Source organism: Oryx dammah, unplaced genomic scaffold (genome assembly GCF_014754425.2).
Source record: "Oryx dammah isolate SB20612 unplaced genomic scaffold, SCBI_Odam_1.1 HiC_scaffold_29, whole genome shotgun sequence".
NCBI classification, from domain to species: Eukaryota; Metazoa; Chordata; class Mammalia; order Artiodactyla; family Bovidae; genus Oryx; species Oryx dammah.
In genome coordinates this window covers 14,156,545-14,182,794 of record NW_024070213.1, presented here as the reverse complement: position 1 = coordinate 14,182,794, position 26,250 = coordinate 14,156,545, and the positions used below count along the sequence as shown (strand labels likewise).

The 26,250-nt window shown below is 52.2% G+C and overlaps 1 protein-coding gene across 1 annotated transcript in view; it reads right to left on the bottom strand.

Annotated features, from left to right (window-relative positions):
* Nucleotides 1-249: 249 nt before the first annotated feature.
* Nucleotides 250-26,250, bottom strand: part of CCND2 (cyclin D2) — a 28,139-nt gene continuing 2,138 nt past the window's right edge. The window contains exons 2-5 of the mRNA XM_040233750.1: nt 25,932-26,147; nt 23,156-23,315; nt 15,029-15,177; nt 250-5,596 (exon numbers count right to left, since the gene is read on the bottom strand). Coding sequence (XP_040089684.1) covers nt 5,447-5,596; nt 15,029-15,177; nt 23,156-23,315; nt 25,932-26,147 — 675 coding nt within the window. The 3' untranslated portion in view covers nt 250-5,446. The remainder of the gene's footprint in view (nt 5,597-15,028; nt 15,178-23,155; nt 23,316-25,931; nt 26,148-26,250) is intronic.

Genomic DNA, 26,250 nt, shown 5'->3' with positions numbered 1-26,250 from the left:
TTGAAAGTGGTCTGAGGCTCCAGTTTTTCACAAGAGGGTTGCCTGGGTGATCCTTAAGGTTTTTTTGTTTTTTTTTTTTTTAAAGGCCATCAATGGCTTGCACCCAAGTGACGCACCTAAATGACCCTTCAGGTTAGGATCCACATTTTACCCCAATACCAACTATGGCCAACAGAGCTCTGACCCGAGAAGGCTGTGCTCCACACTGAGGACTGCTAGTCTAAAAAATAAGTCAAAGAGCCAGGGACCTTAGGTCAAGGTGAGTTTATTGTCCAAATAGCATAATCTAATTGCATCCAGAACCATTTTCAAATCCATCTTTAAGCTAGTCAGAAAAACAGGTTATTATTTTTAAAAATCACTTAACACTGAAAAGATAGGACCTCAGAAAAGGCAGCTTGACTATACTGTGCCACCATCATAGCCAATACAACATTTTTTTCCCATACTTCCTAAAAACCTTCCGTGTATACTGATCATGCTACTTTAGCACTTGCTCGCACGCCGACCAAATAAACACCCACACCTCTTATAGAGTACATGGTGAGAGATTAACATTGACTCGATATGGCATCACACTCGTTTAAAGCAAAAAAAAAAAAAAATTATAATAATAATAAAAGAAAGTCCAAGACGAGAAACTGTAACTGAGAGAGAGAGATCTGAGGTACATGGTACAAGGGTAATGAACATAATGGAAAAAATCCAATGGCCCCGTGACACGCTGGGGATTTCAGAGGTGGTGAGCAGTAAGAAATAGAGCCAACTAAGAAAGAAAGAAAAAAAAACAAAAACATGAGACCTGTTTAAAAAAAGGATAGGCATCTGTGAAAATACACTGGCTACTGTAATGGCTACAGTCAGTAAGGCACTTTTTTCCCCCCAAAGAAGGCTGCAGGCAAAGGGATAAATGTGGCAGCAAGAGCATGCGTGTATACGTCTGCCGAAGGCTCCCGGAAACCTAAGCCAAGAAACGGGTCTGAGGGCCCACGCAAGTCTAGAAGCAGAGACACCGGGGTGCAGAGCAGTGGTTCTGGAGGAAAGAGATTGTTCTGGGTTGTTTAGAATCCAGAACCAGGAAAAGCCGGGTGGGATGAAGAGGCCATAAACACCCTAATGAATTTCCCGCCTCGTTTCACACCAACGGGTGACGGGAACCACGCCGAGCCCACAGCTGAGGAGCCTGCGTTCGTTCTAAAGCTACAGGGCACGTGCTGGGTAAGGGACTTCACCGTCTCAGCACTGATTTCCCTTTTAAAGCTATTCTTGGGGTTGGGCTGTCTCAAAGATAAACACGGAGGAACCCTTTTGGCTGAGAAGCCAGCTGGCTTGCTTAAGATTTCCTGCCCATTCTTATCTCCCGTTCCCACTCTACCAATAATTCTCTCTTCTTGAACTAGAAAAATCAGTATATTTACATGATATAAGGTGCACATCTATCTCTTCTCCCAGCCCTGTCCCCCAGTGGCCCGTGGGGAGAACAGTCTGCTGCCCTCTTTTGAGAAAAAGTCATCCAGTCCTGCCGCCATCCTCAGCGGGCAGTCCCAGGGCTCCTGGGGCCCTTGGGGGTGGATGGCAGGCTCCTCGGAAGGGAAGACCCCAATGCCTGCAGCCAAGGGCCGCCCCTCCCAAGTCACACGTCCCCGACTCAGGTGAGGACAGGAGGCAGAACGGGACCTCAGAACAGCCCACAGACCAAGGGGGACCTGGCAGGGGAACACTGGCTGCTCAGTGGGGTGGGGACAGTTCCAGAGGACAGCCTCCGTGGACAGAAGCCCCTTCTCTCGGCCTGGAAGGGGGGGTGCAGTCTGCTGAGGCACCCATCCCCTGCCCCCACCTGCAGGCTTCTCAGCTACGATGAACAACCCACATGGAACTGACTTATGCTCAGCATATATTTTTGGCATACGAGGATTTTCACCCCCTAGGATTTGGCCAAAATATGGGAAGGAACAAAATTTGGCCAGCGAGGGGAACAATCAGTCCCCACTGATGGAGAAAAACAACCAAAAAAAAGAAAAAAAAAACATAAAAGAGAATAAAGGAGAAATACAACGACAACAAGGTAGGAAAAAAAAAACAGAATAGGTTTGGAACCTCCTTCACAGGAGGGGGGAAAAAAAAATGCACCTGAACTCCTCTGGGACAGAAGCTCCTACCGAGGAAACCAAGATCCAAGATCCGAGGAGAGGGCACAAGACAGTTCAACAATGCCTGGGGCCCATCTTTTGTTTAAGGAAGGAGCAGGCAGGAAAGCAGAAACTACCTAGCACCCTTCCCACCTGCAACCCTGCACCTCCCATCACACTAGGCACGAGGAGGAAAAGGAGAAAAAGCTAGAAGGTCCCAGGGACCCTCAGGGCTCCGGGGAAAGTGGAGAGGGAGAGACTGCGGGGGGAGTCTGTTGGCCTGTCTCCTTCCTTGTTTCTCCCACTCGCTGCTTCTGTTTGAGCTGAGCAGCTGGTCACTGTTAGAGGGATCTGTACTTCCCTTTCTCCTTAGGTTCCAAGATTCTCAAGAACTCTAGGGCCCATGCTTTTCTCTACCACGCAGACTCCCCCCCCCCCACCCCGGGGCCCAGAAGAGCGGCCTACGCAGGATGGCCTCTTGATAAAACACAGGCCGCTCAGCCTTTCTCCCCCAAACCTCAGAATTCACCACCCACTGGCCCACCAGGAATCCTGAGCATCTCAGGATCACATAACTCACCGAGTCCTGAACCCTTCTAACCCACGTCAGCGGAGCCTGACTCACCTGGGATTCCATCTCTGGACAGAAGCAGCCTGCCCACCTGCCTTCAACCACCGATCCGATACTCACCCCGACCCGTTTTCCCGATCATGCCAATTCAGCGCACGATTTAAAACCTGAAAACCATTCAGTGCCACTCAGCGAGGACCACGCCCTTGCCCCAGCATTTTGCCTGTCACAGGCCAGACAGGTGGGAGCAATTCCCATGGCAACCTAGGAAACCCTCTGAGATGGTCCTGAAGGGGGGGCCCAAGGGGCTGCCAGCGTCCCGGAGAGAGAAACTTGCCAGAGAGAGAAACATGCCGAAAGAAGGGAAGCTTCCCAGGTGAAAGGAGAACTGGAAGCAGGTGTGCTTCAGAAAGGCCCACCAAACGAGGCTCTCTGCGCAAACGGCCTGCTGGAAATGGCTGGCACCCACGTGGAGATGCTGCGTGCCCAGCACACGGCATCACTCAGCGCTGTGTGTCGGCCTTGAGGGAGAGGGGAAATCCCTTGGTCCAACTGCATTTTTTCCATCATGATGAGGATACCGGAGTCAGAATGGAAGCCTGATGACCTTCACCACTGAAGAGGTCCCTGGGCATGAGACCCTGGGGTCAAGCCCCCCACCTTCCATCGGGGAAAGGCTGTGGGCCCCTCCCCCCTGCACCTTCCCTAACTGATGGGCTCCCAAGCAGAAACTGTACGGTTGTGAGGTATTGATGAGAACAAAAATGTGAACCATTTTCTTTCGTAGCTATTGATTTTGTCCAGTAAACCTGAGGTAAAGAATACTCTGTCGTTGAAGGATGTGATCAGAGAGGGAAAAAAAAAAAAACCATGAATACGCAACCAGAAGAAAACACACTATGTATGGAAGAGGGCTTTTCCAGTACGAAGAACTCCTATCTCAACCAACTACTTCAGGACTTGGAAATTTAAGCAGTAAAATAATATATTATAAAAATGTTTATATAATAGCAGCACACTCGGTGAAACATTACAGCTAGGTACTGTTAATGTGGATAACGATGAATGATCTTAGCTTCTTAGCAGCGCAAAAAAAAAAATAATAAAAAACTGAACATAATAAAATGAAAAATAAGAGACCCTTAGATTTTTCTCCATCTTAAACCCTCAATACTATGAAACAAGGCAGAATCTGCGTATAAAATAATTCTTCAGAGTAGCCCTGTTCTGATCTTTTTTTTTTTTTACTTAAAAAGGCAAATATTTTAATAGCTTCATTACCTGTCAATTATAATTGTGCAAAAAAAAAAAAAAAAGTTGGTGCTTCAACCTCTCTGCTAACTGAATGCCTCTAAGACGTGGAGAGGAAAAAAAAAGTTCAAGTACGCTGAATGCAACTTTGCAATGAAATCAACAACAAAAGAAACAAAACGGAAACGGGAACAAAATGCCACACGGATGACCCGCTGTCTGTCTTTGCACCAGCAATCATGTTTCTTTCCATGTCCGAAGGGGAAGTATAGAGGTGGGAATTAAGATCCTTGTGTGCCATCAAAATGGTTACAGATCTCTGCTTTTAGGAATGTTGTCATAGGGATTTCCGCGGAAGGGGATGTGTCTTGAGTCCCCGGAGGGGAACCCAGAGAGTATCGGATACAGGACAGCAACCTGACTGGGGGACAGGAGGGGAGGGGGCACAGGAGGAAGGAGGCCTCTACTCTGTATGATTTGCATAAACCAATCCATCTACCCCCTCGGGAACAATTTTTCAAAGTGCTTTTCGAATGGAATGGTTTATACCAACGCTCACCTGTGGACCGGACATGCCAATCAGCACCAAAAAATTACGTTTTTTTTTTTTCCTAATGAGGGATGCCAAGGTCACATTACTCTCTTGAACACCTCAGGAGAAAAAAAAAGTTCCAGATCCCACCCTGGGGGCTCCGTCTGCCTCTATTTCACGGAGTTTGGGGGATGGCCCATAGCTAGATTGCCCCTTTAAGATAAAAATGGGGTGGTGTCCGCAACGAACCGAGTTTGGAAGAAGAAGCAAGGTATAGAAAAACATGATACCCAGGATCCAATCACCTGTGTCCAACGGGCAAAACAGAACATCTCTTTTAGGTAGCAGCTACTGCAGGCAGCAAGACTTGTCACTAGAGACCCAGCATCGCTTAGCAACAAACAGGTGGTTGGGAGTCAGGCGCTTCTCCACCCAAAATGGTTCGATCGCGCTGAGATTACTTGTCACTCCTTCCCCATCCTGTCCCTCCTTTATTTCTAATTCCTTCTCAAGTTCATTGCTTCACAATCCAATCCTGCCATACGTGGCATCCGCAGTTCTTCCAAATTATCCAACAGGGGTATATACGTGCTAGTTCATAACATGAAAAAAAAAAAAGTCTCTAATCTGTTCCCATAGTGCAGGCATACATTTTTCTCTAGCTACTCTGCAGGTTTTCCTGTAAGCATGTTACTATGACTTTTAACATCATCAGACAGTAACTGTTGGCATATATAAGGGATTCCCTTCTGTTGTACTTCAAATAGGCACCAAATGCTTGTAATGATTTTGTTTTTATAGGACCTTTATCTCTCACTTCTAAAAGATCTTTCAATAGGATCTAGGTGGGGGCAGAATTTTTTTCTTTAAGTTTCATCCTAAAATGTAAGAGAACCAAATACAACCAGAGAGAAGGAGAGCGCGGATTGGACGCACCCCTCCCATTTGGCCCGCCCCACATCCTCACAGGTCGATATCCCGAACATCTGTAGGGGTGCTGGCTTGGTCCAGCTCATCCTCCGACTTGGATCCGTCGCCCTGGTCCTGACGGTACTGCTGCAGGCTATTCAGCAGCACCACCTCAATCTGCTCCTGGCAGGCTTTGAGGCAATCCTAGAAGGGAGAAACATCAAGACCAGAGCCGTTAGCAAGGGCAACAGGACACACAGCAATCAACAAAGAGAACACGCACGATTCAAGCCCGCCTGACTCCACACTCCAGCAGGTGGTGGTGGTTTAGTCACTAGGTCATTTCCGCCTCTCGCGACCCCCTGGACTCCAGCCTGCCAGGCCCCTCTGTCCATGGGATCTCCCAGGCAAGAATCCTGGAGTGGGCTGCCATGCCCTTCTCCGCTTCCAGTAGAAAGAAAGTCAACATGTAAGGAAGTGCGTCTTCCTGGTGGCCGGGGAACCACTCCAAGTGTGGTCCACAGGCCGGCAGCATCCACACCACCCGGAAGCTGGCTAGAAATGCGATTCTCAGCCCTCTCCGAACCAGCTGCATCTCAGGATCTGCATTTCAGCAGAAGCCCAGGCAGCGCTGGCCAAGGCGAGGGGCCATTTGCGGCCATGCAGCACCTGGTAACTCAAGGACCAGCGGGATGCTTCCTGCTTGGGGCCACTGCGTGGTGAGTGGGAAAAGGGGAAGCTGAGCCCTCCAGATAGTGTGATAGAACTAGACGACCTGAGGGGCAGACATAAGCGAAAGGACTGAACTACCCTGAGCCTCACAGCCATACTCAGAAACAAGCAGATTTGCCTCTCCACTTGTTTACCATTTCCTTAACTCTCATAAAAAACACAACACAAAGTGTTTACAAAGTTCTGGACACTTAAGCCGTCTAATTTGGGAGAAAGCAAAAAGAAAAAACTGCAGCACTGCTTTGAGATCAGTCTATATTTGGTAGGGAAGATTCAGGGTGTGTCAGCCCCACACAGCAGGAATTCATGGGCGTCGTCAGGGTGGGACGGTGGCTGGCAAGCCACCGGGATGTGAGCTGAAGTAACTGCTCATAGCAGACACTGGGTAGGCCAAAGGTTCGTTCGGCTATTCCTGTAAAATGTTATGGAAAAATCTGAATGGACTTTTTGGCCAACTCAGCATCTCCCGACCTCTCTACTCATCAAGACTGGTTTCCTGGCACTCTCGTAAATGTATGGAAAATATGTGAACTCCACTCTGCCTGGGTCTTTTCACAGCTTCATGTATGTTCCCCCTGTGTTTGCTCCACCACGCAATTTTCACTGCCCAGAGGATGCAGTCTGCCAAGCACACAAGCATTATCTCTATTTTCCAAAGATCTAAAATAAAGTTGGAACTCCCAGGAAAGTTTCCATGCCCCCACATTTTCCTTTTGTATCTCTCAGCCACCGCACACTGTTAAACCACAGCTTTTTAGGAAAATTAACATCTGGACCAAGCGCTGAGAGCAGATATGAAATACCACTCAGAATGAGTGAAGAGGGACAGAGGGAGGTGGTATCTGCTGTCCCCACGACCAGACTTGGGGGCACCACTGAGTTATTCTCCTTCTGTGTCCTTGGTTTCCCCATTTGTAAAGTAAGGCTCAGGAAACGCTCACAGAGGGAGGATCAGTTGAGATGTCCAAATGAAGCTCTAATCGTTCATTACAAAGTGGAATTCTTAGAATCTGAACAAATTCCTGAGGTTTCTCTGAAATGAGGTACAAGTGAGTATTTTCTCAAGACAGGTGAGGGGCACAGAGGAACGCGCACCAGGGATGGAGCGTCCAGCAGGGATGTGGATTCTTTGTGAACCCACGGACCTCAGCACGCCGGGCTTCCCCGTCCTCTGCCATCTCCTGGAGTCTGCTCAAAGTCATGTCCATTGAGTCGGTGATGCCATCCAACCATCTCGTCCTCTGTCGCCCCTTCCTCCTCCTGCCCTCAGGCTTTCCCAGCATCAGGGTCTTTTCCAATGAGTTCACCCTTTGCATCAGGTTAACAAGGCAAAAACTGACGACAGTCAGAATTGCTCTGGCTGGTCCCCTAGGAAACTCTCCACCAACCCTGTCGACTTTCCTTCCTCCGAGACGGTTTCTGCGTCAACACAACTGCCACCCAACAATATGATGAACCCAGGAAGCCATGATTATTTCTGCATTAGCCACACCAGCAGCTGAGATGGGTGGTCCTCTGAATATGGGGATGGGGCTCCAGAGAGCTAAGCAGCTTGATAGCGGGCCATGGACAGTCTCCCTGGCGGTCACCCAGGCGCCTGATCTTCCTGGTATTCAGGCTTCCCTCCCAGCAGCCTGAGACCCTAAAAGAAAAGTTCTGAGAAAGTCCTTTGGGGCAGGCTGGTACACCGGGCAGTCACTTCTACAGGACTTCAAGATAACACAGGCATCGAACATCACATTTACGTAACTTGCAGCCCCAAACCTTCATGCTTTCCTGAATAAAATGAAGAAAGATATCACACAAAACACAGACTCTCCTTCCTTCAGTAAATGTAAATCATTTTTGACAGCTCTTCTTCTTTGATACTTCTTACTTCGAGAGAAAAGGAAGGACCGTAGCAGCTGACACAGAAATGAGGATAGAGCAGGAAGCAAAGGCTCTCAGGAGTCAATTTTGTCTCCCATTCCTGGGAAGCACTCTGAGGTCCAAGTCTAACCCTCCTCTGGTTCCACTGCTGACAGCATCTGAGTTTCAACTGTGGGATCTGTTGCTATTGGCGGGATGAAAACCTACCTGAGGCAAGAGCTCATTTTGCATAAAGGATGCTGAAGTTCTCCTCTGATGGAGGCACAAAGGTAAGAAATCAGCCTCCCTCTTCCTGGAGAATAGAGCTCATGCCTTGCATTTCTTTCCTATAATTTTTTTTGGCCATGCAGCACGTGCGATCTTAAGTTAAGAGACTGAGGATAGAACCAGTGCTCTCCACAATGGAAGTGCAGAGTCTTAACCACTGGACCTCCAGGGAATTCCCCACTCCCTGCATTTTAATACCTTCCTTCAGCATCACAGGAGCCCTTCCCCTCTGTGGACTTCCTACGACTGTGAATTTCCTGTGAGCTGCTGGAAAGTGAGGTTGGAGGGAGGGTGGGCTGGTGCCCCTACCCGCAGCAGACCAGCACCCCCACCCAGGCCTGCCCAAAGGGCTCTCAATCTCCCCAGCAGGGACCAGGGTGGAGGTTGTGGCCCAGAGGGAGGCGGCGGCCAAGCCTATAGATGGAAACAGACAAATAGATGGGGGAACAAGCTGTGGAGTCTGAAGGGAGCAAGAAGCAAAGCTGGGGAAGAGTGACAGCAGTGTGTCTTCGGGTGGGGTTCTTAGGTGGACACACGTAGATCCTTATAGAATCTGAGAATACGGGCTCTGGGGCGGGGGTGGGGGGTGGGTGGGCTGTAACAGCCAGTGGCCCTCACTTCCCAGCTTAGAGAACCGAAGTGGAGCTGGCTCATCCCCGAGTCACATGTAGTCAGACGTTAACCCTGGTCTTCAGAGGGCAAGCTTCCTATTCCAGAACCCTCTTCCCTGTGCAACTCTCTGCTCCTTCCAGGCTCTAAGGAAAGACAGACCAGAGAATCTCCAGGAAAGGCAGACACAGCCCAGGAGCGGCCTGGAAACCAGCTCCCCCCACCCCACCGCAACAGCACCTCGGATGAAAAGACGCCCCAGGGCCCTCTGCTCCTCGGCAGCCTCCAAACGCACCAGCCGTTGTGTCGAGATGCCCCAAATTAAGCTGATTAGAAGGAGAGCCATAATGCTCGTCTGTCAGCCTGGACAGGTGGCACTCCCCAGGGCTGGGGGTCGGGCAGGCCTCCAGCCCCACGAGGCTGGGCCCCCTCCCCCCGCCTGCCCCGGCCCCCACCCCCAGCCCTGACAGCCGCGTTTGTGATGCCGGGCTCCGTGCCCCCGGGCCCCGACTTCCTCCGCTTGCTGGCTCCAGCCCCGCGCCCTGCACCCTCTTCGGCCTCGGTGAATGGGCTGCGGAACTGTTACCATCGGCCCCCAGAGTCGCTGCATCAGGGCATTGTCACCACACACGCACTGCCCTCAACAGGGGGACAAAGGGCTGAATGAGCCCCAGACCCGCGGCCAAAGCAGGCACAGACAACTTAGGAAACTATCTCATTCTTCCTTTCTTCGCAGCCTGTTGGGCTTATTTCCTTGAATACCAAATGAGGCCCGCAGTGAAAATCAGGCAGGCACGCGGGGAAGCGTCAGCTCCAACTCTGCTTCCTCTGCCGCCCCGCCCCCGCCTTCCCTTCCTCCAGCCACCCTTCGGGAGGCCCCTGACCATACAGACCCGGTCCTGTCCACGAAAGACAAGTCTGGGGAACGCAGGGATCTCCGGGAGAAGGTGTGCTCATGAGGGCTCCGGGGACCAAGATGACATCAGTTGCATCCAACTCTGTGTGACCCCACGGAGTGTAGTATGCCAGGCCCCTCTGTCCATGGAATTTTCCAAGCAAGAATACTGGAGTGGGGTAGCCATTTCCTCCTCCAGGAGAATCTTCCCGACATCTCCTGCGTCGACTGCACTGGCAGTGGATTCTTTAACACGGAGCCACCTGGGAAGCCCAGTCTTACTCGCATCTCCCCCAGCACTGCAGCTGCAGTTTTGTAATAGCCCACTGACAACAGGATTCTAATATGCCAGGATGACCCTAGGAGAGTGATGTCCTGGAACTTCTCTGGCAGCTATTTAAGACTGAGACAGAGGGGCTTCCCTGGTGGTCCAGTGGGACCAGGACTTTGGGACTGAGACTTTGCGTCTCAATTGATTGAGACTTTGCCTTCCAATTCAGGGGACCTAGTCCAGGAACTAAGATCCCACATGCCTCACAGCCAAAAAACCGAAACAGAAAACAGAAGCAATGTTGTAACAAACTCATGAAGATTTTAAAACTGGGCCACATTAAAAAAGAAAATCTTAAAAAAAGAATGCAACAGACTTTTGGTATAATCTAGGTACAACAGGGTATATACGACAAGCTGACTTGAGTCTATACCTGTTCTGTTAACTATCTTCCAATAAATTCACATTTTCAAGGCCTGTAAGCCCCATTCTACTCGCTCATTAGGGATTTAGGAAACTGGGGTCACGTGACAGCGAAGTGACTCGCTCTAAGAGAAAGCCAGGTAAAACTCGAGGGACCCTGACATGCTAAGTCCTCTCTCCCTTTCCAAGAGACCTGAGGAGACCAGAGCAGGGGAAACACTCTTCACATCCACCTGCCAGCCCTCTGTCCTCTTTCCCTTCCTCCCCCACCCCAGCATCATTCCCTGACTCTGCCAGGGAATACGGAGAGAAAGGATTGAGTCAAAGTTGGGTCTCGTTCAAGAGTCTATAGACAAGTGAACAAGGAGATAAAGGCAGGCGCCAAGCAGAGCAGGATGCCGAGGGGACGGAAGAGGAACCCCGATTCTGCCAGGGAAGCGGCCCAGTCGGTTCTCCCTCCGCAAGCAGACCCCTGGCAACGGAAGCCCCGGTGAACCGTCCCCCAAAGCCAGCACGGCCTCTCTGGCTGGTGTCTGTTTTTAGCAACCCTCATGAGTGGAAGGAAAGAGTACTTAAAATACACCACCCTCTGAGACTTTTATTCCCTGTAAAACCGTCAGCCTTCTCACTCAGCTTTCCCTTTGGCATGAAGCGTTCCGGTTTATTTTGGCAACCAGAGTGAGCAACAGAACACGGCTTTCTACGGCCGCGTGCGTCCCTCCTATCAAAGCTCACTGCCGCCAGCCAAGGAGCCAGAGAGGTGGGTCTGGCCATCCTGGGGTAGGGGAGTCGAGGGGACCCTCTTTCCGCAGTCTGATCCTTGACAATCCATGGGGAGAGGATACCATCAGCTGGTCCGGGATCTCCAGGTGCACAGGGCTGACACACAGCTTCGGGGACTCTGAAGTCAGAGGCCAGCGCACCCCAATTTCCTAGCTGTCTGAGCATCAGGGCCAGTGGGGCACAAGACGGTCGGAGCACCTGGCTTCCCCGTGGGAGGACTCAATGCAAACCCTTGGGCCCTTCAGTGTGGTCCAAGGGTCTACGTCTATAGCTACAACTTTTTGTGAAGGCAAAACATTGGGTTGGCCAAAAATTTCACTCGGGTTTGTCCATACGCTCTTACAGAAAACCCTGAATGACCTTTCTTGGCCAACTCAGTATACACCACCTACCACTGACCATCTTCAACTCTTTTAAATGCAGTGTGTTAGCTTTAACTTCCTTCGCTGGGTTGTGTGACCATCATCCTCTCCAGATCTTTACATCAACAACCACTCTCCCCCGCCCCCGACCCTCTGGTCCCTGGGAACCTCTATCCCACTTTCTGTCCTTATGGATTCGACTACTCTAGGTAAGTGGAATCATATTTGGTCTTTTTGGTATCTGGCTTATTTCACTTTACATGTCCAAGGCACATCCACGTTGCAGCATATGTCGGAATTTCATTTCTTTTTATGGGTGAACAATAGACCATGGCATGTACACACCATATTTTCTTTCTCCGTCCCAAGGGCATTTTCTATCATCGGGTGATGAAACTTGATGCTCTTCCCTGAGTTTCACGTTAGGCCCAGAGAGTCCTGCCTGCGGACTGATTGCCTGCTACACCTCTAGCTCCTCACACCTGCTTAGCGCCCATTCATTTGCTCTTCATCTGCCGGGAGTTTAGGTGCTTCAGTGTTGATTCTGCACACACTCGCTGAGTTCCCTGAAGACAGGAAGCTCATCTTTATTTTCCACGTGTCACCCACCCCCGGACGTCTCCCACGCTTGTCTCGGGTCTGTGCCTTGCTCATTCGTGTTGCCTTGCTCACAAGATGACAGCCTGCACCAAGGGCTCTCCAGATTATGACTCACAAGGTGAAACAAACAACATTGTTAAAAAAAAAAAAAGCTAAAGAAAACCCAGAGCTGATGATCTCAGTTTGCAACCTGGGATCGTGAGCGGGAGCCCTGAAAGCAGGAATCTGAAGTCTCACCCGCAGGGTGCAGGCACCGCCTGGGACCCCTTCCCAACTGGGACTCCAGACTGCAGTCATTCAGGGCTTGCCAGTGCTCTTCAGGGCTGGATGTGGCTATCAGCCCAAGCAGTGGATGCATTTGCTGTTACTTCTCTCTACTGTTTCTCTATTTCTTTTAACGACTATACATTGAAATTCCCTAGAGAGGGAAATGGCAACCCAACCCAGTATTCTTGCCTGGAGAATTCTGTGGACAGAGGAGCCTAGTGGGCTACAGCCCATGGGGTCGCAAAGAGTCAAACGCGACTGAGCAACTAATATTTGAACACTTAATACTGCAATTAAGTCAAATATCCTCTATTAAATATTGTTTTAAACAAGAGCCCTCCGGAGAATCCAGACTGATGGGAGAGAGGACTCGGTGCCCAAGGACGAACACACACAACAGCTGAGGCACAGAAGACAGACACGCCCCAGGAGAGCAGGAGCCAGGCCCCGGGGATCCGAGGTGAAGCTGGGAAATTCCTGAGGTCTCCATCAGCTCTCTGAAAACTTAGTCCACGCATGCTCGGTTGGGATTGCACATCAAACTGTTCCACCCCCAGACCCACTGGTGAGACTGAAGCACGTGTACACGCCATCTCTATCAACAGCTGCCATTTTTAGAAGGAACCTTTAAGCTGGGGCTGTATTCAGTTGACCTAGTCTGAATGGCTTGGCTAAATAGTGTCTGAAAGAGGCCAGCAGTGTCTCTAGTATGAAGTGAGAGACTGGGTCGCAGGCACAGCCAGGCCCAGCTCACGAGCTCCTGTGACACCCTGGGAACAACCTCTGTCCACCTGAAACCACTAAGGGGGTGACAGAGAGATGGGGGAGAAGGCTGGAGACCCTGTGGGGCCATCAGACCGTGAGGGTATATCTATAAATATCCGCAGGAGGTTACAATGCCTGAAGGAGAAAACACTTGTCACTGACATGTTTTGTTTCTAGGGGTTGAGGAGGGGCTGGTCTGATGCTGGCTGGGAGTCCTTTCGGCAAGGCAGCCTTAATAGGAGACGTTCAGAAAAGGAAGGAAGTGTATCGTTTCTATAAATCCTAATAAATTCTGTCTAAGATTTGCCTCTAGAGGATTCGAAAAGCATTCTGCCTGGGAGGGTCTTTCCGATCTACACCTCGGAAACCATGCTTCAAAATCCTGTTTGCGATTTCCTCCTCCAGGGGATTTTCCAGGGATCGAACCCACATCTCCTGCATTGCAGGTGGATTCTTTTACCTACTTTGGCAGAAACCACAATTTTGTAAAGCAACTATCCTTCAATTAAAAAAAAAAAAGTCTGTTTGGAGGCAGCATCTGAAAATCAAGCCTAGGAGAACCCCTCTCTGTGCCATTTCCGTGAGATGGTAATAAAGGTCCGGGCAAAATCTAAGGAGGGGCTGGGGGAGGGGGGAAGCAAGAGAACTTCAGCCTTTGCTGAGCTGACATTTACCCCTTCTGCCCAGCATTGACAGAGGAGGCACCGGCCTCAGGCTGGTAAACCACATTCTCCCTTGTAACTCAATATATTCCCCCAGCAGGACGCTCAGAATCCCCCTGACCATCCAGAGGGGGTCATCACGAAGTCCCTTGCATTCTTGAGCTTCTCCATGGTAACTCGAGAGGGCCTCGGAGCTGACACCCCTCTCCCGGGTTGCTTTAAGCCAAAGGCCTTTTTCAAACAAAAAGATCTCAGGAGTTGCAGCCAGGCAGGAATGCAGGGTTCCCAGGCCTGGGCGTCAGAGCCTCTGGGTTCCGGTCCCAGGCCAGTGACCCCGGCCTCTCCACCTCCCTGACCTTGTAGAATCACTCTGGCCTGGACCTTCTAAGGACCATCATTTCCAACCAGCTGAATCAGAGCCTCCCTAGACCCTGGCTTCTCCCCTAAACCTTTCTTTCTTCTAAGGAGCTTCAAATTCTGGCAACCAGAGTTACAGCCTCTGAACTGTCCACGGGGCACCCAGAATGGAAAAATCTATAGCTAATAATAGTTCCTTGCGTTTGCATGGCACTTAACTCTTTTTAAAGTGCTTTTTAATCCATCATCACAATGAACTAAAGGGAAATGAGAGGCAGGCGCAAGGGCTTGAGAGGTCAGTGGAGGCGGACACCTCCTCACGGGAGTGGGGGGGCCCTCCTCTCCCACGCCCTGTGTTGCAGGGGGGCCCCCCGCTCCGGCCCTGCCTGCCAGCCTCAGCGTGTGTGAGCAGGCGAGAAGGCTCCATGCTGGAGGAGAAGCAGGCTGGGGATTGTACATAAATGGAAACAAGCAACAAATCAGACCGCGGGGAAGCCCGGGCAATACAGGAAAGCAGTCAGCGGCCTCCCTCCCGCCTCAGATCTGCCTGCTAAGTTCTCCCCTCTATCGTGAGGGCACACGGGCTGCTGAAACCTGAAGAGGCAGCCTCACCTGCTGAATTCTGCATGACATCAGAGGCCATGGTCTCGGCAAAGAGATGCCAGCCAGCACAAAGAACCTCTGACACATCACCATCCCACCAACTGTCTCCTTCCCCGAGCAGACAGACAGGATGCCTGGTCTTGGCCAGGAGGAGGGACAGGGGCCACCTACCACATCCGTGTTGGTGATCTTTGCCAGGAGATCCACCAGGGCGTCTCCAGTGAGCGAGCTCACGTCCTCATCCTGCTGAAGCCCACAGATGGCGGCCCCCACGCTTCCAGTTGCAATCATCGACGGCGGGTACATGGCGAACTTGAAGTCTGCGGGGACAAGAGGCGGGGAGGTCAGGACAGGGTGGAGACGGGTGCTTCCCCGCTCGGTAGACGGATAGCACAAGTGCAGCCTGGTCCCTTGGAGGCATCAGAACCCGTGTGATTCATCACCCAAAAAAGTGGAAGGCTAGGGTAGGGGCTGCTGGGGAGGGAGGACCTGCGTCCCAATTCAAATCCCAGCACAGGGGACTTTCCTGGCGGTCCAGAGGCTAAGACTCTGCACTCCCAATGCTGGGGGCATGGGTTTGATCCCTGGTCGGGGTACTAGACTGCACCTTACTGCAACTAAGAGTTCACGTGCCACAATGAACACCAAGTGCAGCTAAATAAATATTAAAAAAAAAAAAAAACCCAACCTAAGCACTGGGCTGAACCCACAGAAACAGTTTGACCTATGGCTTCTCCCTCTTGCTAGCATATCAATGGAGGCACTCTTATCGCTGACTCCAAGGTCTACACTGAGTCATGAGCATCCTTAGAAACCATGCTGGGTGGCTCAACGAGGCACCCACTCCCCAGCCCTCCTGGCCGCATGCCCTGAGCACTGCAGGCCTGGCTGTCTGTCTTTCTCCTTGGCCTTCTTTTCTTAGCCTGTGCACCATCTCCACCTCCTGAGGGATGTATATTACATCCCACCCAGAGCCTGCTTTGCGCAGACTTGTGCAGAGCCTCCTCTGTCCCCTGGATGGTGACGAAGCTAGCCTCTCTCCCTCCTCTCTGCTGTAGGTCTCTTCACATGGGGTCACAGCAGTGTTTCTCTGCCTAGAAACCTCGTTAGCTGCCCCCACCCCACCAGACATTCACAATGCACAGAAGGAAGCCAGCTCGTGGCCCTGGGCCCACGGGGGCTTGGGGTGGGAGCAGCTGGCAGGGAAAGGTCGGGCAGGAGGAGACCCTGCCTCCTTCCCCCCGCCCCCAAGTGCCCCAGCCTCAGCCAGAAGCACAGTCCACATACTGCCTATCTCTGCATCCCGATACCTGTACACCCAACCCCTACTTCTAACAAATTAACCAACTTCTGGAAGCCAGGGGGTGCAGGTGGATGGTCCAGGGGGTGCCCAGAGGACTGTACCTCCCTTGTTTAGGGGGGGAAATGCTGAGAGACACGTCCCCCTGCCCCGCCCCACCATCCCCTGACCCCTGATGGCTGCACCTATGAAGCAAGGGAAGCCAGGCAGGCTCTGATGTGCAGCAGGACTCTGAGCTGCTGCTCACTCTCCTCTGGGTTAATCCAGTGGAGGCAACATGAGTGCTGCAAAGCCAGGTTCAGCGCCCTGGGGGTCCTGGACCAGTCATGCCCTCCCTTCCACCCTGAAGTTTTTCTAACTTCCCTTGCAACTCAGTACCAGTCACCAAGTTCACTCCTGGGTCGTGACCTGCCTGTTCTGTTGCTGCTGTTGTGCAGAACAAAATAAAAGTGTCAGGAAGGAGGGCATGTGGTGGAGAAGCAACAATGTCTGCAGAATCTCTTGTATCGATTTGAGGTACACAGATGAGGCGTCCCAAGTGGTGTTATAAAATGTATTTCTTCCTTTATGGTAGGTCAAAAGTTGAAAAGCAGCAGGCTGGTTCTTTTCCCAGGGGCCCCTCCAGGTCTAACTGACTTTTATTTACAAAAAAATTAGAATGTAACTGCTTTACAGTGTTAAGTTTCTGCTGCACAATGTAGCAAATCACTCTATATATACAGGGGGATCCCCTCTCCTATGGAAAGCCTCCTTCCCACCCACTCCCATCCCACCCCTCTAGGTCATCACAGAGGAGACACCCTGGCTTCCACCAGGCAGCGAAGTCACAAGACATGTCTCTCCATCCGGCAGTTCTGCATGGCCTCAGGGGCTGCCCCAAGACTACACCCAGAGACACTCCCCTCTCTGCTGATAGGGGCAACGGCAGAGAGGAAAATACCTAATAAAACACCTGGTCTCGTCTTTGTCCTAGCTCCTGTTAGCTAACCTCCACACTCAACCGTGGAAAGTTCCACCCAACCCATTCAGCCATTTATGAAAACCTTAAACTTTCAGCTATGGAACTGGATGAAGAAATATTCACAATACCTACCTGGGTGAGGAGGGGGGCCAAAAAAAACCCCACACAACTATATGAGTGTGTGCTATGATCAAGATTATAACCACCCATATATATATAAATAGAAAGGCATAAACGTGCATGCATATAGGAAAACTAGAAGATACAAAATATGTAAACTTACCCACCACTGGGTGGGGAAAACTTCTTTTAGCAAAAATTAATATCACGAAACAATCTCCCCTGAATCTAAGTCTCTTGCTTAGAAATGCTGACGAGTTATATTCTGGTGCTGAAGGCACGATCAGGGTAAGCATCTCCCTCCACCCTCAGCTCCCTACCTGCAAAGGTAAGGTGTGTGTCACTTCCTGAGCAACCCGACCCTCAGCAGACTGAGAGGTAGTTAGCTGAGCAGGGACCCATTCGGACCATATTCCCCCATGCTCCAGGCACCATGGATGGTCCCCTGCCCCCAAAATACAGGATATAAAAATACAATGCAGGGTGGTTCTTCTAAGGATACATCTCTAAGAAAAGAGATGCCCCCACATGGATAGGAGCGGCCACATGGAGCCACGCAGGCCTCCCCTAGAAGGTGGGAAGGGTTTGGGCCACGAAGCTCCAAGCACTGGAAGGTAGAAGCCATGGAGGCTGGTAACCCACTGCTCACCAGCTGCTTGAAGGTCTCCTGGGCCAGTCACCCGACCTCTCTGAGACTCCGTTTTCTCATCTGCAAGTGAGGATATACCCACCTCCTAGGGTAGTTGAGGCTTCAACCAAGAGAGCAGCGCCCTGCTCACAGTCAACAGTCCACATCAACCACCCCACCATCACCCCCACTATTCCTAACACTGGGACTTGCTGTGGGATTGGGGCGGGCAGTACACTTTTTTGGCCACACTGCATGGTTTGTGGAATCTTAGTTCTCCCTACCAGGGCTCGAACCTGTAACCCCTTGCGTTGTGGCAACACTTAATCTTAACCATTGGCCCGCCAGGGAAGCCCCTGGGGTGGGCAGTTCTGACTGTCAGAGATTCTGTTCAGCATCTGCAGTGATTCAGGACAAGGTGCATGGGGGAGCCCAGAGAGAACGAGGGATCTGCTCTGGGCCTGGAGCCTCTTTCCCAATCGTGTGTGTGTGTGTGTACGTATGTGTCACAGGAACACGGCCTCATGGAGTCCCCACCACCTCCTGCTGCTCTGTCAGGGGCAGACACTGAGATCCCATGGGGACGTGGGGATAGGGGGACAGAAAGACGATACAAGTGTACAAGCAATGAAAGGGAAGCTGGATGGACCGTATTCATTCCTGCAAGAGGGGCACCCAGAGCCAAGGAGCAGGCCCACACACCTGCAGCCCCGACCTGACCTCCGCCCTCCCAGTGAGGTGGGGCAGACAAAGGGCGCGTATTCACCGACCAGCCCTGGCCAAGTGTTAGCAAAAAACAAGGTCAAATTCACCTGTTTCAGGACACTGGCTTTTACGGGTGAATCAGTAAAATCTCCAGAGGTTAAGTGGCTTTGTCTAGCGTCTGCTGCTGGGTTTGCAAGAGCCTGGACTTGGCACCCAGTGCGCTGGAGGACTCCTCGGAAGGTAAAGAGAGCCTCAAAGGGACCCCCCCACCCTCCAGCCCCACTGAGAACACAGGGTCGTCTCTCCCATCAGAAGCAGGAGAAATGCCCAGAGAAGGGAGACTCGGCTTTGATGTCCAAGAGACAAGAACCCGTTCCATCCTCAGCCGTCCCCCGCCACCAACCCTGCTCTTGCTCTGGGACCCTGCAGAGATCCTTGCCACGTCTGTCAAGGACCTCCAGGGGGGCCCCTTAACCCAGGCAAGGGCAAGAGAAGTGCTCCACGTTCATCAACTCAGGAAGATGCCACTGGAGAAAGCGTTCTGAGCCAAGCAGGTTTGCAACCACAGATTACAGGGCCCTGGCTGGTCGCGTTATCCCTGTTGTTTTGACTACGACGGTGGAGACCTTGACCAGATAAGCGTGGCTGCTGCGCTTCTGTTCACCACTGGGGGGCGAGAGAGGCTCTCTCTGAGGTGTCAACCCAGAGACGCCTTCCTCCATCTCTCCTGCAACCTGTTGTCAGTCCGTTGGGGGTTTAAAAGGCCAGGATGGGGGTGCTCACTGGCCACCAAATGATGTCACCGGCCGCCCCCAGAGCCGGCTCCCACCACGTCCTTGTGGGGGCCTCGATGCCAATTTAACTCCAGCAGCCTGGATGGGAGCAGGTGGCAGGAGGGCCCTCAGCCCGCTCCTCACAGCAAAATGGGAAATGATCCAGCCTTGCCAGGCTGCCTGAACCCAGGCAGGGAAGAAGGGAGACTCCGGGTCAACAGGCCACTCCCCCTGGGCCCCGCGACCTCGGCTCTTGGAGGACAGAAAGCGGTTTCCATTCTTCCTTCCACTTTCCAAGCACCCAGGCAAACCTCCCTTCCTGGCTCAGGCGCCAAGTGGTAGATCCTCTCTGGGCCATCACTGTGTGTGTGTATCCTTCAATTCAAAATGAACAGAAAAGGAATACTGGAGCGGGCTGCCACCATATCCTTCTCCGGGGGATCTTCCCCACCAAGGGACTGAACCCACATCTCGCCTCTGCCTGCGCAGGCGGGCAGATTCTTCACCACGGGAGCCACCTGGGCCATCACTATCTGGCTATAACCTGGGGATGAACTGTCACAGGAACACCTGGAGGCAAAGCCAAGAAGCCAGTTGGAAGCACGGGGGGTGACACCATCACCCGGGCCCAGGCCTGGAAATCGGGGGGACACTCGTGCAGGAGAGCTGAGGCAGCACCTTGGGGTGGGGAGCACCTAGGCAAAAAGAGGAGAGGCTGGGCGCCATGGGTAGGGAGGCTAAACACCTCCTCTCCCCACCCCCCGCGCCAAGTTCAACCTCAATGCCATTGGCTCTTCTAGACGTAACTGGAATCATCTGTTGAGCATGATATCATGCGTCAAGAATCTCCCATGCCGGCGTGCAATCCTGAGTCATCCCAGTGGTCTCCTTCCCCCTTGGCAGACCTGGGGGACTCTGCCATCAGGACCCGCCTGCTGCCTGGCAGCTAAAGCCCACAGGAGCCAGTGCTTATAAGGGCTCCCCTCGACCCGTGGCTTCCGCCGACCAGGACCAGCCAGGGGAAGTCTCCGCCCTAGAGGTTGTTCGGGATTGAGCAGGGGAGGAAAGGGGGCAGCTCTCTGTCTCACCATGTTATGCCTCGAGCCCCAGGAAGACCGACACCCCCTACCCGTCCTGCCTCCCGCCTCTTCCCCTTTCACACACAGGCACTCTGCGGACAGCGGGACCGAGGCCAGCTCTTTCACAAGCAGCTTTCCCCCTTAACTGGCCACAGCGCCCCAGGGTCGCTACTGCCGCCTCCAGACCCGCGGGGCCTCTGCAGGGGCCTGCAAGCCCTTGGCTGCCAGAGCTCAGAGACAGAACCGGCAGGATCCACGTGGGGTGGGGGTGGGGAAACAGGACCTGAGCTCCTGGGACTTCCCACCTGCTAACTGTCCCAGACACACATGGGGCCCCAGGGTGTGGAATCTCATCTAACCAGAAGGTGTTTCCTCCAAGAAAAGCAGCCCCAGGGTTCTTGATCCATCATGGACTTAAAGCCCCAGCCAGTGGGATGCCATGTGACACAGCCTTGCAGACACATTCAAGGGCAGATGGGGCAAAGAAAAGCCTCCGGAGATAGGCTCCTTCCTTCAGGAGACACAGGAGACCCTCCCTGTGCTCTGAGCAGACCACACCTGGGGCTTACTGAGTACCTGGCCAGAAGTCTTTTTTCTCCTATCCTTCCCCACCCCCTGCCCCACACTAGCAAGGCAGTCTTCCCAACTTCCTCCGCCTCCCCTCAGACCTCTGTCCTCAGTCCCTGAATCCCAGGCTCCCTACTCTGGCCCCAAACTTGGCAGCTGCCCCAAGGATCTGGCCAAGAAGGCCAGGAGTGGGGGATGGGATCCCCAATTTTAGAGAATGGGCCTTTAGAGAATGTGGAGACCTGTTCTAGGCCTGAGTGACTCCGCCCGCCCTCCTATCCGACTCAGAGATCATCGAGGAGTGGGCAGATGGACCCCCAAAGGTACATCAGTTAAGAGACAAGGTCAAAGCAGAGCTCTGGCCATCAACAGCTGGGCAATGCGGGAGCGCAGGGTCAGGGGTCAGCTGTCCGAAAGAGAAAAGGGCTGGCTGGCCCCCTCCCCCAGTGAATCTCGACCACGGAGAAGAAGGGACAGGCGGGGCCTGGGAGACAAAGTGACAAGTCAATGAGAGGCTGACCTCGAGGGCTTAGGCCAGACAGCAGAAAGGGAAGCAGCAAAGAATGGCCACGGCCGGCAAGGTAGCAGGGATCAATGGCTAAGAGTGGCCCTCGGGGCCGCAGGAAGGGCGCAGACTGCATCTGGGAAGCCCGGGGAGGGGAAGCTTGCCCTGGGATCCACAGAGGGGGCGCCTGGACCCTGCATCTGAGCCAGCGAAGGCCGAGCGTGGAGTCCTGCTGGACTCAGATGGCGCAGCAGGGTCAGCGTGAAAGTCACTGTATCCGCCTTAGCTGGAAGAGTCAGCATCGGAGTCACATTCACAGTTCGTACCAGGGCCCATCGCCTATACCTTGCCTGCTTGACAAAGGGCCTCCTCGCCCTTCATCTCTCTTTTGATGTCTGTTTTCCTAACCACCCTGAAAGGGTTGTAGGAATGTTGCGGGTCAGTGTTTTGCAGATGAAGAAGCTAAGGTTCAGACAAAACTTAAGTGCCCGGAGGTCACCCAGTGATAAGTAGCAAAGCCTGACCTTTTGGCTGCGAACAGGGCAGGGACGCTACTGCAAACAATGTGTTCATCCTTGGGCTCTAATATAATATGTAACAAGATACTGAAAGAAGTCAACCCCTAGGCCCACCTTTGCAATGCAAGTGCAGACTCCTGGCAACCCTGAACCACGCCTTCTTCCCCCCCCTCCCCCGCTGGCAGGAGAAGATCTGCCCAAACAAGTTCTTTCCCTGACACTTCTGCTTGTGAAAATATGAACTCCTGACGCTCTACCCTAGATGATTGCGGATCCGGAGTTTCTCCCACAGCCACTACCGTTGTGGGGGGGTGGGGCGGGAAGCGGGGACAATGTAGAAACTGGCCAAGGTTCAGTGTGATGAGACTGTATCAAACCGCTGCCTTTGGCGTATTAGTTAATGGCACAGGGGCCAACAAGATTATGTACCAACTGTGGCATCAACAGGGTGGATGTAGTGCTTTTTAACATGAAAAGGCAGTTGCAACTTGCAGGCTGCAATCAAAACCTCAACACTTTGCGGGGTGGGGTGGGGGTGGGGGCAGGTAGCAAAGCCCAGGCTTAGGAAGTGACTCCTGGCTGCAAAGCCCACAGGTCCACCCCCACCCTGCCAGAGGGAGCAGCCGGGAGGCAGTCAATGCCCTGCAACCAGTAGAAATCCTGAGGCCTCTTCCCTTCCCAGTATCAGGGCAGGCAGTATTTATCTTGACAGGGTTCCTTAACCTGTATTTGCCTCCACCCCCCAAATTTCCTCTTGGGCTTATCTCCAAGCCATCCTTTTCCCTCCAAAGATGAAAGATTTAAACACGACCAGAGAGCAGTATATATAATCTTCAAAAGAGCACTTTAGACACCATAAAGAATATTTTAACAGGCGCTATTTTTTTTTTTCTTCCCCTTACCACACCTGTCCTCGTAAACCATTTATGAGTTTGGCAGAGAGAGAAAATATACCAGCTGAGATAAAGGAAGGAAAAAACTGCCCAGGGAAGGAAACCTTGGACTCTAGAGACTACTTAGGACCCCTCCCGTAAACGCTCGAAGTTAGGGCTGTGGTCTGCCTCCCCTTGCAGCCCTCTCAAAGCCCTTCTCGGCACCCAGCCACCACCACCCCCGCCCCCCAAGGTTCCAGCGGTTCCTACCAGTGGCGCACAGAGCGATGAAAGTCTGAGCGTGCTTGCGAATCAGCGACAGCTTCTCGCTGGGCTGAGGCAGCTTGCGAAGGATGTGTTCGATGAAGTCATGGGGGGTGACAGCTGCCAGGTTCCATTTCAACTTGCCCAACACCACCAGCTCCCACTCCTGGGGAGGGAGGGAGGCAGAGAAGAGTATAAAACCCACACAGGCTGACACAGTGTCCCGGATGGGAGGCTTGGGATCTAGACCAGTCTTTTGAGGATATTCATTAGGACAAGGCTAGACTGGAAGGTGGGACCATTTATCAGAGCGGTCCTAAAGCTTTGAAGTGGGTGATGGCTCTTAAGGCTTCAAATGTCAAGCTCCCCAGAAACCAATGAGCACCCAGGTGGCCCCTGCCTCGATGGTCCTTTCTGCTATTTCTTCAGCCTCTCCAGCTGCACACCCCACCTCCCCACCCAACCCTGACTTCCAGAGGATGCTCTCGACCGCCCACCCAGAAGGTTGAATTCACAGTCAAATATCACCAAGGTCATGGTGGCCCTTTAGTAGGAATTTATTGTATATATCAGTGACTGGATTAACGAGTCTTTTTTCATTCTCCTGGAAAAATGATGCACACAGAATGAAGCTCAAATTTAGGTTTCTTGGCCTAAATTCTTGGCAACCAATTAGCCTGCCTGCCGTCGATGCCAAAAAGTGCCATTTTCCTCTCTGCTGCTAAGACTTTCCCCTGGACACACAACGCAGAAGACCTCAGGAAATGACACCCAGACACAGCACACCCTTCCACATACAGGTTTTCAGTTTTTTGTTACCATGACTAAAGGAGCAGAGGGTCACTGCCCACCCCACCCCGTTTTGCGCTGGAGGGGATTCAGGAGAGGATTAAAGTGCTTGTTCGAGGTCATAGAGAAGAATGCAGCCCAAATCCTGGCACAAGGCTAACCCGGTGTCTGTGGGCCTCTCACCAGCAGCCCACCTACTGAAAAAACCTTGTTTCTTTTCCTCATGGAGATACTTTGGGGGGAATTATGCTCAAGGGAAACAAGTCAAAAAGAACGCCTTAAAAACACATGCAGTCAGAGGGAAAACAGGTCTATCGACAGATCATCAGAGGAATGAGAGGCTGAGAGCAGCCTGCCAGTGCAGCTCGCTCCCACATTCACCCCGGGGAAACTGACTCTCTTCCCTCCAGCCACCGGAGCCCCATTCTGCCCACGGGACCCACCGGCTGTGTGGTCTCCGCCAATGCCCTCCTCTCCCTGGTCTTAGCTTCCTCACTGGTAAAATAGGAGGACCCCTCTAGATCTCAACTTCTGGGATAAAGAGACTAGGAATAGGCACATGTGTCTGCAGAAATACAAAGTAGCTTGGCAGACCCTCCAAAAACTTGGGGTGCTCTAAAAAGATCTGAGCCCCCCATCATGATGAAACAGTGATGCAAAAGGAAGATAATTTTTCCTGGTCTCTCTTGGGGAAAAAAAATAATAACTGGATCTTAATTCTACCCATTTGTTTGTCTTTAATGGCTTTAATGTCGGCCTTTGCTTTTTTCCGGAGGTTGGGGGTAAAAACACAGATAGCCTTCTAAACAATCAGGGTCTTCCAAGACGACTTGAAATTCCAGCTCTCCTTCTCACGGGAGAATGTGAGTATAAACCACTCGACTTGTACCATTATTAAAGGAAGCAGATCTCCCAGAAGAAAGCACCTTTCTGGGCCTCTCCGACCAAACCAGAAGCAGCTGAAATCTGGCAGCTGTTCAAAGGTGAGGTCATTCATGCCCCTCTGCATTCTCGGAGATTCCTCCCCGTCCTTGCACATGTCTGCCGCTAGGTGGCAGCACAGCCTCAGGGAGGAAGGCCTCTCACAAAGAACTCAGTTCAGGCAGCCAGTCCCGGCCCTCTGGACTTCGGCGCAGGCCTGGCCAGCGGGGAGGGAGGGTGGAAGGGGAGGAACGGGATGGGGGGGGGGGCGGGCTCTTCCAAAAGAGTTGGGAGATGGGTGTGCAGATCACTGAAGGTGGGCCTCTGGGGCCATTCAGCCAATGCCACACTGCGGCTACATGGACATCTTAAAGGTGAAGCTGCAGAGGCAAAGGGTCCTTCCTACTGGGTGGGGAAAAGGTTTGCTGGCAGAAAACCAGAGCCCAGACAAGATTCCCATGTCTGTACAGAGGTTACAGCCCCACCGAAGATGGGAATCCATGCCTCCGAGTCCTCCCACAAAGGGCCAAACTTGACTCTGCTCAAAAGCCAGTGAGTTGGTGTTTAGTGAACAGCTACTATATCCAGGTATGCCAGAGAGATTGAGAGATTCCCTAGACGCTACCTTTGAACTCCTAGTTCTTAGGAGACCGGTCACAACACGTCTGGATCATGTTGAGGTTGACGACTGTCTCAGAAGTCAGTGATTGAAAATTGGGAATTTAATTAAAATATTATCACTGTGTTCTATACCTCCACTACACACACACACACACACACACACACACACTCTCACTCTCTCTCTCTCTCTGCAAATAAGTGTCACCAACCCAAACCCCTGTGAAGGAGGATCTTATGCATGGGCAGAGCCTGAGTACTTTGTATATACAGTCCAGCACACAGTAGGAACACAAGGAGTCTCCATAGGAAAAGTCAGAGCTCCCCAAAGGGTGGACATTTTACAGATGGGTAACTTGGGGTCCTAAGAGTTTGTTCTGGGAGCGGTGGCTCAAGGCGGATTAGGCCAGGGCAGAGCAGAGAGGCAGGCAGGCAGGAAGGAGGCAGGCATTACCAGCAGCTCCTGAGGCTTGATGGAGTTGTCGGTGTAAATGCACAGCTTCTCAGCGGTCAGCGGGATGGTCTCTTTGAGCTTGGACGCCAGGAACATGCACACGGCCCCCAGCAGCTGCAGATGGGTCTTCGGAGTTGGGACTCCGGCCAAGAAGCGGTCCAGGTAATTGATGGCGAGAGGAAAGACCTCCTCTTCGCACTTCTGCTCCTCACAGACCTACGACATGAGTGGGAAGGGGTCGGGGTAGGGGGAGACCATAATATCAGGGGAGGAGGAAGAAAGGGAAATCGCACAATCTAGGGAAATGACAGAAATGTTG